We start from the raw sequence: 15,834 nt of genomic DNA, 5'->3' as shown, positions 1-15,834 counted from the left end.
AAAAAAACAGTTGATGATAGATTTATTGGTAATCCAGATTTTTTAATTAATCAAATTTACTAATCTGTGGGATTTGAACCCATATTCCCTGGGTTTTAACCTTGGTCTTGGGATTACTAGCCCAGTGACCATACCAGTATGCTACCATTATCCCAGCGTGGTAAGTTCAAAGATATTGCTGATGTGGGTCTTGACAATAGAGGTTAACTGAAGGTCAAGGCAGGTGGCTGAACATTTTCTTGACGGAAATAATCTTACCTGGCATTGTGGCATGAATGCCAATATTTGTCAACCCAAGGCAGGATGTGTCAGAAGAGGAGACAAGTTTTTGAAAGCATTTAGAAAGGGTCAAAAGGTACATTTCAATCCATTAATAGCCTTTGCCATGGCGGAAGTGGGAGGAGAGTAAGAAGTGAGAGGTAGTGCCTGTTTGAGGCAAGTGCTTTTGACATCACCGATCCTTGTCCCTTGGAAACTTGAACACACTGCAGAAATGTCAGTTAAGAGAAAACAGTCTTAATAATTTTTTATAGTGCTAAAACTTGCTTTCTGTAGTCTTTTGCTACAATGGCAGAAGTAAATACCTGATGTAGACTTGATGTATATTCATGCTGTTTCCATTGCTGGGAAACTCCTGTGAATATTTAGTCATCATTTTTCTTCTCAATAATCTTGTTGCTTCTAAGTTCATTCAATATGAATTAGTCATATAGAGATGAGCCTGGTACAAAATAAAGATTGACTTGAATGTTTTATTGTGAAATAGTTTATTCAACATTTTAGATCCCAAGTTTTTGGGCCTAGGAGAAATGAATGTAAGTTGGGTAAGGGATGGGAGGGATCTTGGATATGATTCTAGGTGAAATTTCCCACCATAAATCCCACTAATTACTTTACCACCTTTCCTCTGGTTGGGAAAACTGTGCCTGCAGGATGCAGGGATACATGAAAGAATGGCCTAAGTGGAGCCACTAAGCCCATTTCCCTGGAATGATTAATTGGTCATTGCTTAGAAATCCTCAGTTGCGAACTCATCAGGTTGGATTTTCAGCTTGGCGTGCAGGTGCGCACCCGACATACACAAGTGTGAAGTAGCGCGCAATGATGTCAGCCGAGTGTCCTAACATGCACTCGCGCAATATTTCAGTTGGTGCGCGCACAGGAGTCAGCAGCTCACTGACAATTAAGAGAGCTGTTAAGCCCATTAATCAATTAATCAAATAGAATTTTTCCCTGCCCGACCAACTTTATGGTTGGCGGGTGGGCGAATAGGCCAAGTGGCCTTTGAATTTTTGAGGAAACTTCATCCACGGGGGGGGATGAGATTTCCAATATTACTTAAAAATAAAATAAAAGTTTTTAGAACTCATTTCCAACATGTCCCTGCTCATGAGACAGATTCACATGAGGGGACATGGTTTCCTTTACTGTTGAAACTTTTCTTTTAATGTGAAAAATCTTCAGCTCCCTGAGGCAGTTCTGTGCCTTCAGAGAGCTTTCTGTGGCGCACCCGTGCGCTTCCGCTAATTTCCGCACTTGCTCTCCCCTCCCCACCACTCACCACCGCCCCCACTGGCCACAGCGTGAAATTGTGGTCGGGGCCCAATCACGGGTGGTGGATCGTTGTGCACCTGCCCTACGAGGGGAAAATCCTCACCTTCATGTGTTTTTGGGCTGGCCACAAGGCCCACTCCTGCAAGAGAGTGGCCAAATGCCAACTCTAAGTTCTCCACTCTTCCAGGGAGTGCAAGAAACCATGCTGGGACCTACCCCTCTTTATTCATCACTCAACCTCCAATATTTGGGAAAAGTCAGGCAGGGGCAGTCAGATAACCAAAAAGTTCCACTCCAGGCATACTTCCAGCAGCAGGATTGGACTCCAGGAATCCAAAGACAATTAAATATTGTTTGGACAGCATTTAATGTTTTCCATTTTTTATTTTAATGTAACTATGGAAACATTTTATTGCAATAAGAAATGTAATTGATTTCTTTCTAGTAAAAGTTACCGAAAATATTTAAAAAAAATAATGGAAGAGTTCCCACTTTGGATTCAAGCAATCAAAAACAAAGGCTAATAGTTTATCTTCTTAATGATGGGTGAGAATTGTTCAAATCTTTAGACAGCTATCAGGCTTTGGGAAATTCCTGTCTCACTTGGCCAAATTGTTTTGGAATACTAAATATAATATACTATTCCTGTAACTTGCAAGCATCAGGAACACTGCTGCAAAATTCTGTCACAACCCTTAGGTATCTTCAGACAGAATTTTAAAATAATAGCCACAGATGCAACACTACAGCCTGTAGAGGGTCGGGAACCTGTTAGAATATTTAACTAAGCCACAGCAATAACATCCCACTCCCAGGTTTCCTGACCAATAAAATGAATGGACATGACGATGATATGTATCTGCCAATAAAGTGTTCTCTGTTTAAAGGGACCCTGGTAGGAGTCAGAACGGCTGCAGGAAAAATTGTTTGTGTTGTCTGGATGAAGTGTAGATGTGGGAAGGACGTGGGAAGTCTGCCGCAGCCCACCCCACCCCACCACCCAACTCTTGCACTCTTTTCTAGAGGTCATGCTGCAGGCATCAAGGGAAGTAATGACCCAGATCTTCCAGTCTCCGAATTGTTGGAGACCAGACGTATGACACAGGGTGGCCATCAGAATCCAGCAGAAGCCCCAACACATTGACTTCCATGGGAATTGCCCGGGAAGCTGAATTTATGACTAGCAATCCCCCTGCTCTCTGGGACCCTCCACGGAGGTCTCCAGATCAGAGCTAGAGTTGGAGACTTCAGACAGTTCCCTGAGACTTACCTGAATTGTTACCCAGGAAATGTTAGACAAAAAAATCCCAGTAATCACTTACACTGTCCTCCCCCCACCACCGACTTCCTCCCCAGACCCTGGACTGACTAACCGCCCCCCCCAAAACCCCGACTACCCCCTGACCTGACCCAACCCAACTACCCATCCCGTCCAGACCTGACTACCCCCCCCACCACCTGACTACCCTGCATGACCCAACCTAACGAGCTCTCCTGACCCAACCCAAGCCAACTACCCAGCTGCAACCTTACCCACCTGCCACCCTATCCACCTGCCACCTCACCAACCTGCTATCTCACCCAGCTGCCAGCCTTTCCAGCTGCCACCCTACCCACCTGCCAACTCAACCGCTTGCCACCTACCCTCTTGCCCTCTTACCTCACCCACCCTCCCAACCTACCTCCCCCATCTAACTATCCTACCACTCCACACACCCATCCACTCAATCTTTCATAAATTCACAATCATTCATCCATTCACCATACACTAAAGTTCACATTGGGCATTTAAACTTATAGTATGGCAGTCAGTGCTGTAGAAAAGAGACATGTCTTTTCCTCTCCCCAACACCACAGTGCTGCGATAGAGCTCTCCGATGAACGATGCTCTCCACACTTCTGAAGAACCAGAATTGGAAGACCTGGCAAGACATGCAGAGCAGCGTCTAGGCGTGAAAAGCTTCAAGTGGAGCGGCAATCCAATGATGATTGACACTTTGCGGAATATCTGGGCCACTGTTTCCAGCAGGAAGAGGCCAGCAACTCTGATAAAGCAGGCATGACTGGAGGTTGTCGAGGTTGTGAGCAGCAGGAGTGTGATACCTCATATCAGGATTCAGTGCCAGAAAAGGTTTAAGGACCTTCATTTTGTCTGGCCAGATGAAAGGCATACCAATATCAGGTGCCAAGATTTTTCTGAATTGCCCAGCATTCTTCTGGGCAGTGCAGGTGGTGAGGGAACCAACAAGAGGGAAAAATGTACTTGGCCTCATCCTCACCAACCTGCGTGCCACAGATACATCTGTCCATGACAGTATCGGTAGGAGTGACCACCGCACAGTCAATCTGGAGACGAAGTCCCACCTTCACATTGAGGATACCCTCCATCGTGTTGTGTGGCTCTACCACTGTGTTAAATGGGATAGATTTTAAACAGATCTAGCAACTCAAGACTGGGCATCCATGAGGCGCTGTGGGCCATCAGAAGCAGCTGAATTGTAACCAAACACAATCTGTAACCTCATGGCCCGGCATTTCCCCACTCTAGCATTACCATCAAGCCAGGGGATCAACCCTAATTCAATGAAGAGTGCAGGAGGGCATGCAAGGAGCAACACCAGGCATACCTAAAAATGAGGTGTCAACCTGGTGAAACTGTAACACAGGACTACTTGCGTGCCAAACAACGTAAACAGTAAGTGATAGACAGAGCAAAGCGATCCCACAACCAATGGATAAAATTTAAGCTCTGCCGTCCTGCCACATCCAGTCGTGAATGGTGAACAATTAAACAACTCACTGGAGGAGATGGCTCCGCAAATACCCCCATCCTCAATGATGGAGGAGCCCAGCACAGCAGTGCAAAAGATAAGGCTGAAGCATTCGCAACAATCTTCAGCCAGATGTGCTGAGTAGATGATCCATCGCGGCCTCCTCCAGAGGTCTCCAGCATTACAGATGCCAGTCTTCAGCCAATTCCACTCACTCCATGTGATATCAATAAACGGCTGAAGGCACTGGATACTGCAAAGGCTATGGGCCCTGACAACATTCCGGCAATAGTACTGAAGACTTGTGCTCCAGAACTTGCCGCGCGCCTAGCCAAGCTGTTCCAGGATAGCTACAGCACTGGCACCTACCCGGCTATGTGAAAAATTGCCCGGGTTTGTCCAGTACACAAAAAGAAGGACAAATCCAACCCAGCCAATTCCTGCCCCATCAGTCTACTCTCGATCATCAGTAAAGTAAAGAAGGAGTCATCAACAGTGCTATCAAGCGGCACTTACTTAGCAATAACCTGCTCACTGATGCCCAGTTTAGGTTCTGCCAGGGCCACTCAGCTCCTGACCTTATTACAGCCTTGGTTCAAACATGGACAAAAGAGATGAACTCCAGAGGTGAGGTGAGAGTGACTGCCCTTGACATCAAGACAGCATTTGACCAAGTGCGGCATCAAGGAGTCCTAGCAAAATTGGGGTTAATGGGAATCAAGGGGAAACCTCCCCGTTGGTTGGAGCCATACCTAGCACAAAGGAAGATGATTGTGGTTGTTGGAGGTCAGTCATCTCAGCTCCAGGACATCACTGCAGGAGTTCCTCAGGGTAGTGTCCTTGCCCCAACCATCTTCAGCTGCTTCATCAATGACCTTCCTTCTATCATAAGATCAGAAGTGGGGAGTTCGCTGACGATAGCACAATATTCAGCACCATTCACGACTCCTTAGATACTGAAGCAGTCAATGTCCAAATGCAGCAAGACCTGGACAATATCCAGGCTTGGGCTGACAAGTGGCAAGTAACATTCACACCACACAAGTGCCAGGCAATAACCATCTCCAACAAGAGAAAATCCAACCATCGCCCCTTGATGTTCAATGGCATTAACATCACTGAATCCCCCACTATCAACATCCTGGGGGAACCATTGACCAGAAGCTGAACTGGACTAGCCATATAAATACTATGGCTACAAGAGCAAGTCAGAGGCTAGGAATTCTGCAGCGAGTAACTCACCTCCAGACCCCCCAAAGCCTGTCCACCATCTACAAGGCACAGTCAGGTTGTGGTGGAATACTGCCCACTTAACTGGATGAATGCAGCTTCAACAACACTGAAGAAGCTGGACACCATCCAAGACAAAGCAGTCCACTTGACTGGCACCCTATCTACAAACATCCACTCCCGCCACCACCAACGCACAATGGCAGCAGTGTGTACCATCTACAAGATGCATTGCAAGAACTCATCAAGGCTCCTTAGGCAGCATCTTCCAAGCACACGACCATTACCACCTAGAAGGGCAGCAGATAGATGGGAACATGACCACCTGGAAGTTCCCCTCCAAGTCACTCACTATCCTGACTTGGAAATATATTGCCGTTCCTTCAATGTCGCTGAGTCAAAATCCTGGAACATCCTTCATAACAGCACTGTGGGTGTCCTACACCACTTGGACTGCAGCGGTTCAAGAAGGCAGCTCAACACCACCTTCTCAAGGACAACTAGGAATGGGCAAAAGATGCTGGCCTAGCTAGCGAAGCCCACATCCTGCAAATGAATAAAAAAAAGCTCCTCGGCTCAACATACCTTACTCACTCTTCTGTCTCTAGGCACATATAGAAATCTCTATCTGAAAATCCAACACTGACACTCACACTTATCTATGTGCCATCTCACATCCATCCCTCAAAGTTGTCTTCCACAAATGTTGTCATTCCAGCCTCTCCACATGTTTCACTTCTCACACTCAGAACTCTTTGCATTATTTCATTGCAGGAAAAGGCACAACTTCAGTTAGAGGCGGAAATTTGGACATGCTCCTCCAGCCATAGACATCCTGACCATTGTGGAGGAGCCGCATTGGAGATCGGCGGGTTAGTATAGACAGTGACTGGAAGTGATGGAGAGATGGGAGTCTCTGGAGTGGAATTTTCACAGATCCAATTTCGGGTGTATTTGGGGAGTTAAATGCCTCAAAAGTGATGTCGGGCATGGATCCTGATATCAACCCACCTACTTCCAAGTTTCATCCAGGCTGGATTGAATGCCAGAGGGGAACTTAATACCGCTGTCATGTAAGGCAGTTAAATATAATAGGTAATTAAATTCCATTTTAAGCCTCAATTCTGGATTTCCCAGCCAGGGCACCTGTTTCCCAACCTGTCAGTAACTCACCAGGGTCACCAAGGTGGGTGCACATTGGGAAGAACTTCTTCAGTGAAGCTGACAAGCTGGGAAGGCTTTAGTTACACTGTAGAGCTTCAGCCATTGCTAGGTGAGAGACTGCTGTGAAAAGCATTTCTCTCAGAGAATGCTTGACAGGTGATTGCCAACTTCTTGGAAGGTGCTTCACCTGCCTTGAACTTGATTTATCTTCATCTGCACTTTTCTGATGCCACCCTTCGCCACTATACAGGAACAACTTACGCAGCTCAACTTTACATGTCTGATAAGGGACAAGTGGACAAGCAACACCCCCACCAAAAGCAGCAGCAGCAGCACTCGCACTAGCACCATTACCTTCACCTTAGCCTTATGCCCCTCCACAAGTCAGTGTGGGTGGACACAGAGTTCTGACTGGAAGGAGGTGAGGCTCCCAACACAGGGTTTACAGGCGAAAGGTAAACCCTCTTGACGGGCAGGATTTTCCAGCCCCGCACACCGTGGGAATCATCATTCAACCCAAAGTCTCTGTTTCTCACTAAGGTTGTGTTTTCTTTTCTCCAGCAAGGAGAGAAAGCAGAGAGGTGGGTACATGTTTTTAATGGCTTTTATGGAGAAGAGTGAAGGGCAACATTTGTGGAGGGTGTCTGTGAGGCATGGGTGTGAGAGTGAAATAGGCTGAGGGTGAGTGTGAGTTGTTCAGAAGGAATGTGAAGGGCCTGCAGAGAGAGAAATTATTGGAGCTAGAAGGTGCGTTGTCCTGAGGAGTGCAGTGTAGGGGAATGCTGGGAAAGTCAAAGTGTGGGGCTCGGCACCTGAAAGTGTAATGCCGCTTACATTTCTTGTTCTCCTGAGGTCCTGGATCCTCTTGGTGCACTCTCCAGGTTGGAGGGACCATATTTCTGCTGTTGACTTCCTCAGTCACTTCCATCCATTCCTGCTTGATTGGAAATGTTGTCCTTTTCCTCCTGTCCTTAGGGAAGATCACCTCCTTGCATTCCCTTAGATTCTGCAGTAGGACCTCCAGTTAAGAGTGAGAAACCTGGGGAGCAGTCTCCCCAAGCCTCCTCTCCAGTTCTGTGGTTATTGCAACCTCAATAATCCATGTCCAGTTGATCTATTCTAACCCATACTGGGATCCCTCTAATTAGAAACCCTTTCTTTAACAGAATCAACACATCATCCTGCCCACCTTCCCTGATTATCTGGGGAACCCAACAGTGCTATGGGTTAGTTCAAGATCCTCGGCAAAGCCTGCTTCTTTGCCATTCGGGATCTCGATCCACTACTGGTCCTGTCATTTGGCCAAGGACTATGTTGAGAAAATTCTGCCGCAGTGATAGATTTTGAAATATCGATGCTACTTGGTACATTCTAGTCACTCTTCTGTGATTGTTGTCACAACTAATATCAAGATCTGCACAATGTAGAAGTTGAGCCTTTTCCACATTCGGTTCTAATTAATGTCATTTTCATGTGAGCAGGAGCAGTTGTTAGAAACAGGTACAACAGTAAGAGCCCGTCAGTGGGTACACTTGAAGCTCTGTTCAGTTGGCCAAATGTGCTGAGCCTCGAGGATCATTGATGAGGAAATTTCTGGAGCAACAGAGGAAATGTCTGTGATTCTGCCAGCTTTTCCAGAGGCAGTGTGCATCCTTGGAGAGAGATTGAAGGAGCCCATCTTAAGCATGAGTGCCACGATGTCTCAGGCATCAGGACCCAGGATTTGTTTCATACAGTTGATCACATGCATGGAGCATCAGATATGGCAGGCTACTGAGTGCATGCTGAACCTGACAAATGGCTGCATGCTTTATCTGACACTTCACACAGGATAGAGGAAAGTCTCTGTGTGGTCAGTCAGGCCTCCCTGATATGTTGCAATGTGATTTCCAGCTTTTTGCTAGCAGAGCGGTGCAGGTGGGCCATAAGAGAAAGGATAGATAATGGATACATGGAAGTAGTACACTTCTAAAAGTCTTCCCACTTCTTATGCCATACCTTCACCCACCCCCTCAAACAGAGCCTCACGTGTTGTCTCCTGCCCCAAAGACCTAGTATTCCCTGCACAGGTGTGGATGGGGCATCCTTTGTCAGCTGGAGCCTTCATAGGCTCCAACACAGAGGATGTCCTGTAAAGAAAATATCATTAGTTCCAATATTACTGTGGGATATTGTGAAGCAGGCTTGTGGGGGCTGTGTGTATGTTTTGTGTGTGCGCGTGTGTATGTGTATGTGAGACTAATTCAATTAAACTGTAGGCAGTCAGACTGCAAGATTTAAATCATGAAATGTGTAGGGTAAATCAGACATTTTGAAGTGGAGATGGACAAGCTAAGATGGGATACCAGTACATATATCATGAATGGGAATTTGCATTAGGAGATAAATGGGGGGTTGGAATTTTAGCTGTCGAATTTTAAAGAGAAATTAAAGGAAGTTTTACAACTAGCAAAGATCATAAATGAATAAAGCAAAGATATTAAGTTTATTTTGTCCTGAAATTAGTGGCCATAAAGACAACATGAAAGATTGTTATATTCTGGGAAAGGTAAGAATAATGGGTTCAAAGATAAAAGGGAAAAATATATTTAAGGAAAGATTGAAAGCTGTATGGGGCATGTGGCCATGTGGTCTTGAAGACCATGCTGTGTGAGCACAAACCTGTGAAGTAAGCAGCCTCTAGCCACCCCAGAGAAGTTTTTGATTGTTCAGAAAGCAAAGTCTTGTTACAAGCCTTGGATTTCCATTGATGAGTGAGAGGGAGAGAGAAGTCTGTGAAATACCTCCCTTAAAGCAACAGTGGGTGCCTTGCAGTAATATTACTGGATTTTTATAGACTAAGAATCTATAGAATCTAAAATCTATGTTGCCTGGTAAGGAGTGTTTATTTGTGAGTCTAGCTAAGTAGAAATCTTTTGGGAAATGTTATAGGACTAAATTTAACTGTGCAACTGTAATCTTGTGTGTTTAAGTTTTCTTTTCTTTTGTTAATAAATGTTTTAATTTAATATTTAAAATCTCCAAAAGTGGTATTGGAATCTTTACTTCTGACTTTAGTACACATACCTTCTCATAATAAAAACAAATTGCAAATCGTTGTGATAGCTTGACCAAGGTTCCCTTTGGGATTTGGTCATCCCGGCAATTACCACCTGCCATATCATAACAGTCCTCCATGGGCACCTTATTTGTCACAGCAAGGGAATAAACAACCTACCTCTAGCTCTGCTGAGGCCTCAGGCTACCAAATAAAAGTGACAGAATGCAGAAGAGAAAGGCTTCCTGGTTGGATAAGGGAATTTACTTGAGGGTTTGTAACTTTGTCAATGTTTTTTCATTTGTCAAATTGTAAATGAGGAAATTTTTTGCCCTCTCCATTGTTACTTTCCAATTCCTTGTGAAGGTCCATGTATATTGGCAGAAATGAAAAGAGGTCATCTCACCGCTCAACTCCATTTTGTTTCAAAGCAGATTATCCATTCTCCATGCTTCTGAAAGTAAAATGTCTACTTTCCATAACTCCACAAATATAACTTCATGGGCGTGACTTATTGATTAAAAAAATGATTTTTTTTTATAGTGAGTGTAGAGCACCAGGAATGGAATAGAATCCCTTCTAGTTGATTAAACACTCCAGGAATATCTGATAGTGCCTTGATTGCCACATTTGTGCATCATCAGGATGATCCTCTGAACTTATGGAAATTTAGCACTGCATCAAAGGCAATAGCTCCCTGTGTCTGACCTTCCTCACCAATGTCAAAGTATACATATTGTGCCTTTATTCCAAAAGGGAGAGAGACAGAAAGCAGGAAATTATATGTCAGGTAACTTAACATCTGTCATAGGGAAAATGTTAGAAACTTTTATTTAATACTTTCTAACAGGGAACTTAGATAAATTCAAGTTAATTGGGCAGTCAACATGGTTTTGTGAAAGGGAAATCATGTTTAACCAATTTATTGGAGTTCTTTGAAGAAGTAGCTTTTGCTGTGGATAAAGGGGAACCAGTGGATGTACTGCATGTGTATTTTCAGAAGGCATTTAATAATGCCACATCAAAGGATATTGCAGAAAATAAAAGCTTGTGGTGTAGGAGGTAACATATTGGCATGGATAGAAGATTGGCTAGCTAACAGGAAACAGAGAGTAGGCATAAATGGGTCAGTTTCTGGTTGGTAAGACGTAACAAGTGGTGTGCCACAGAGATCAGTGCTGGGGCCTCAATGCTTTACAATTTATATAAATGATTTTGATGAAGGGACTAAATGTATGGTTGTTAAATTTGCTAATGACACAGAAATTTTTCTTCTCTGAGGGTCTTGAGTCTTTGGAACTCTCTTTCTCAAAAGGCAGTGGAGGCAGGGTCTTTGAATATTTTTAAGACAGAAGTAGATAGATTCTTGATAAACATGGGGCTGAAAGATTATTGGGGTAGGCCGATATGTGGAGTTGAGGTTACAATCAGTTCAGCCATGATCTTACTGAATGGTGGAACAGGCTTGAAGGGTTGAGTGGCCTTCTCCTGCTCCTAATTCGTATGTTTGTATCTTTGCTTCCCGCTGGTGGGTTTGAAAGTAGCATGGTGGGGTGCTTGTATGGTGCCTGCCCACCATATACACACCCGCCTCCAACCTGTATTAAATTTTACAGGCGTCTGGGGGCTGTGGACGTATCAGAAGGCCCACGGCCCATAGGCCTATTGAGGCCCGGAAGTGGCCAATTAATGGCCGCTTAAGGCATCACCCTGCCACTGCTGCTACTTTACCCATGGCAGGGGTAGCCCATGCCAAGCAGGTCGCATGGCAGCTTTAGCTGCGTGTGCTGGTGTCAGGCAAGGAATGGAGGAACCTCCTTTGTGGGTCCCTGTGTCCATCGGAGACAGCCCTCCAGGTCATATTTCCTTCTTTACCCTCCCCCGGCCTCCCAAATCTGACCACCCCACCCCCACACTCTCACCCCGACCCCCTTCAGCTGGGGCCTGTCAGCCTGGCCCCAGCGACACCCTGAAGTTATTTTAAGTCCAGGCTGCTCTTCATTGGGTCTGGCTACCTGCCTGGCACTGCTTGGACCACAGAGCTGCCAACTATCTGATTGGCCAGCAGCTCTCTTCTTCCTCCTAAGATGGGGCGGAAGTCTCGCCTTAAAGGAATTAACTCTGCTCCCAGTGTTAAACTGCTGAAGGGAAGTCATCAGTGTGATGGGCGGGCTCGCCACTGACATCTTAGCTGGGTTGTCGGGGACCACGGTACTCCCGTAAAATCCAGCCCTATATGTCTGACCCATCAACTTCAAGGAGGTTTCCTGCTCGCTTCTGAACACCATTAAACATGGAAGTGAGCAGTAACATATCGGGTTCTTGACACTGTCATTTTATGGGGCATTAAACCCACACACACATCCAAACATGCTTCCTGCCCCTTGGCGGATAAAATTCCACCCTTAATGCCCACTTGCAGGCTTTTCAGCCATTTCCAGGTGACCAGATAATAGCATAACTCTTCCCTAGTCACAAAAGTTTTTAAACACACCTCTGAGCAAGCTTTCCTCAATCCATCTCCTCTAGAACACACAAATAGAGAGTATGCCCAGAGGAATAGCCTTAGTTCTTATAAAGAAAGCACCCAAAATCATACCCTGGGGAAAGTGGCAAAGATAGCACAGGGTAAAGCCTTAAGAATCTGAGTAAGTTCAGTTTTGGAAACAGCAAAACAGTAAAAGAATTTTGAAATCAGTGCAAACAAATGCAACAGCTATTTGCAACAAGCTAACAAAGTACATGTTCAATTTAAGGAAAAGGCCTCAATGTCGTGACTGCGGCCCTTGTGGTACACATTTCATAAGGATGCTGACTGGAGCTTTTTTCAGGCACTATGACTATATTCTACAGCTATTACCTCATTTGCATTTTTCTCAGGGTTTTAATAGCACAAAGCAGGTGCACAGGCCCTCAATGCCACACATTCTTCTGGATCTCATTAGAAAGAATGAAGTAGACTAGGCACCAAGCAGATCCAGATCTCAGCTCCTGGTAATAAGGGGCACAGCACTTCATGTACAGCAAACCTATAATGGTTTGATTTTTCTGAAGTATAATGATTTACCAAGCCAATTTCACAGCAGCAATGCTATTTTATTTCGCATTTTTATGATTTTAGCATTACAAAATATTTCATTATTTCATTTTACTCCTCATTTTTAATTTCAGGGACCAACTTTAACACTGTGAAAGTGGATAGGTTTTGAATGAGTTAAAATCTCACCTACAGTGGGGTTTGGAATATTTTCTAATCACCAACCTTGTGGTATCTGTTTAAAAAAATGTTTTCCAATGACAAATTTAATTGTGGTATGTGTGGAACACTTGATGTCACTACAACCCCATACACACTATAAAAACCCTCTCGCTTCTTGCTTCTACACATAATAAGTATTTCAGACCAAAGGGGAAGTAGGATTGACTTGATAGAAAAATGGCCAGCAAAGCTTCATTCACTGTTTTTTCAGTCATTGCTCTGTGCCTGGTATTTGCAAATGGTAAGATATTTACAATTAAGGGATTTTTAAATTCTGAACTTAATAATAAAAATACGATATTATGGATTAAATACAGATTTATTTTAACACAACTGAGTTTTACAAAATTGTCAATGAAAGTTTAAGAGTCTGTTGTTTCCTATTGTAGCTCTACCTCGCTTACCGAATCAGAGACGTTGCAAATGCATTCAGCAAACAGAAGTGTTACACTCATCTATGAGAATAAGCAATGTTAAAATTTTCTTTAAACAGAACCTATGCCCAAACATTGAGATCATGTAAGTCCCCATCTTTCTTATATACTGTTATACTTAATAAACAGACATTAAGATGGAAGTAACTTTCAATTAATTGCGGTTTAATCTCCCCAAAGTGTCAACTTGAAAAATAGAAGAAGGATATGCTTGAATCCCAACTCAGAAACCGGCAGGAAAATGATTGCTATTATGAGAATGTAAGTATGTAAGAAATTTAAATATGTTTATGCGTAATGTTGTAAACTGGAGAGATTTAATACACTGCAGATTATTTACATGATTAAAATCAGCACAATTGAGGTGGAATCAGTCAAACCAACACAAGGATCGAGGATTTTATATGTGAGTTAAGCCCAAAATCTCTTACAATCATGGTTTCCATGATTTTTTACACTGATTGTAAATTCAATTCACCTGAATTACGCCTCATCTACAAAACTAGTCACAAGCCCAGGGAGAAATTGTGATATTCTGATGATTGTGCTAGGTAAGGAAAGCTTTTCAAATTGCATTCATTTTCCTAGGCTCAAAAGTACCTTTTGAAGGTACCTTTTAAAGGTTTTCTATTTTTAAAAAATGTGCTTTGCAAATAAACAAACTAGTGTACGCCAATGAAACTATTAAATGGTGCAGTATAGTTTGTTTTTGTTGTATTTGTTCAATGGATTTTTAAATTGGGTGTCTGACAAATGGAAAACCGAACACCCTTCTTTGTAATTTATTCTTGGAATGTGAGTGTGGCTGGCCAAGCTATTGCCCATTGTCCATCCCTAATTGCCCTTGAGAATGTGGTAATAAGCCGCCTTCTTGAACCACAGCAGTCCATGTGTATAAATACACCCACAATGTTGTTAGGGAGGGGGTTCCAAGATTTAGGTCAAATGACAGTGAAGGAACGGTGATATCGTTCCAAACCAGGATGATGTGTAGCTTGGAGGGGAACTTGCAGGTGATGTTGTTCCCATGTATCTGCTGCCCTTGTCTTTCTCAGTGTTAGAAGTCATATGTTTGGAAGGTGCTATCGCAGGAGGTTGGTGTTAGTAAACTGTTTATTTTTGGTGGTAAACCCATTTTCAACTGAATTAATAAAACTGTACTAGAAAACATATCTGAAAAATTAAGCACATTGGATTTTTTTTCAATAAACTAATCCTACATCTCTTCACAGGAAAGTGAACAATTGAATGAATACATGCAGAAAATGGAAATTCTTATACTGTTGATTGTGTGCACTGACTACACAGAAATTTGAAATCCATTTGTTCATTATTAGACACTTGAAAAATCTTTGATTTATTACATGCTTTGAACTTTTATTTTTACATTTAGTAAATTGACCTGGCTGTAACAAAAAAATTGAATAATCATTGCTTATTGACACTCAGCTTCATTTAAGCATCTGCATGTAACACAAATTAGCTGGCTCACAAGCTAGTTATAAAACCCCAAGTTTTGAAATTTGTTACAATTTTCAGCTACTGAACTTTTTCTTTTATAATTATGCTGACACTGATTGTGATAAAAATAAGCTATTTCATATCATTTGATATAATAAAATAATTAATTAAGTTTTAAGCCTCATATTAATCTGCAGGATTCTGGCTGTTTTTGCTGATTTATTGTCAAAGAGCTTTCAAGCTCTGAATTTTCCTGGTTTTGTATGTCATTGTATATGGTATGCTTTCGCTTTGGAATGAATGTTACTTTTATATTGTGTCAGTTTTTATGACATTCATGTAAGCAAATATATTATGTAACTTTTGGAATTATTGTGATGTTTGTATTGTATTTTTAATGATAATTGCTTAATTGTGTTCTTGAATTTAATACACAATTGTAATATTTGAAAACCAAATTTGACAAATGCAAGTTGCTTTGCCAATTTTAATAAAATGCATTACTCATCCTTTTATTGTTAGTTTTCAATCAGGCATAATTTGAATTAGCAAAAGCAACAAAAAAAATTAAGTCTTACAGGTACTGGCAGAAAGCTGTTTTTGGTTGATTTACCACTTTCATAAAGAATAAATCCACCCCAAGACTGCATGTGAATTGCTGGTTAAAACACCTTTCAACAGGTAATAAAATAAATAATGAATGAAAAGTTCCAATGAGATTTCAGCTATAATAGTTGTTACCGCACTAAATTACAAAAGGGAGTCACTTCAATTATGAAAATGGAATATGTCACTTGTAGCCCAGTGACAGCACTCACCGTAAGTCAGAAAATCATGGGCTCAGGTGAATAAATAATACAAGCTCAATGTTATTTCACTGTACAAGATCTAGCTGCCGTAAGTAGAAACATCAATTTTTAATGC

General features: G+C 42.7%; 1 protein-coding gene across 1 annotated transcript; it reads left to right on the top strand.

Moving 5' to 3' along the window:
- The first annotated feature begins 13,146 nt into the window (after positions 1–13,146).
- LOC121281256 (C-X-C motif chemokine 5-like) lies at positions 13,147–15,419 on the top strand. The gene is made up of 4 exons (XM_041194092.1): positions 13,147–13,256; positions 13,405–13,534; positions 13,630–13,710; positions 14,682–15,419. The coding sequence occupies exons 1-4, from the start codon at positions 13,193–13,195 to the stop codon at positions 14,695–14,697; spliced, it is 291 nt and encodes a 96-aa protein (XP_041050026.1). The 5' UTR covers positions 13,147–13,192; the 3' UTR covers positions 14,698–15,419.
- Positions 15,420–15,834: the final 415 nt, after the last annotated feature.

The sequence above is a fragment of the Carcharodon carcharias genome, chromosome 8 (assembly GCF_017639515.1).
Source record: "Carcharodon carcharias isolate sCarCar2 chromosome 8, sCarCar2.pri, whole genome shotgun sequence".
In the NCBI taxonomy this organism is placed as follows: domain Eukaryota; kingdom Metazoa; phylum Chordata; class Chondrichthyes; order Lamniformes; family Lamnidae; genus Carcharodon; species Carcharodon carcharias.
This window is presented reverse-complemented; position numbering and strand designations above follow the sequence as displayed.

What these genes read in the sequence shown, in the direction of transcription:
- LOC121281256 (XM_041194092.1), top strand. Translation starts at nt 13,193, where the DNA reads ATGGCCAGCAAAGCTTCATTCACTGTTTTTTCAGTCATTGCTCTGTGC. An exon ending in GTGCCTGGTATTTGCAAATG is followed by an intron (nt 13,257 to 13,404) that starts GTAAGATATTTA and finishes TTCCTATTGTAG; the next exon opens with CTCTACCTCGCTTACCGAAT. An exon ending in TGCCCAAACATTGAGATCAT is followed by an intron (nt 13,535 to 13,629) that starts GTAAGTCCCCAT and finishes ATCTCCCCAAAG; the next exon opens with TGTCAACTTGAAAAATAGAA.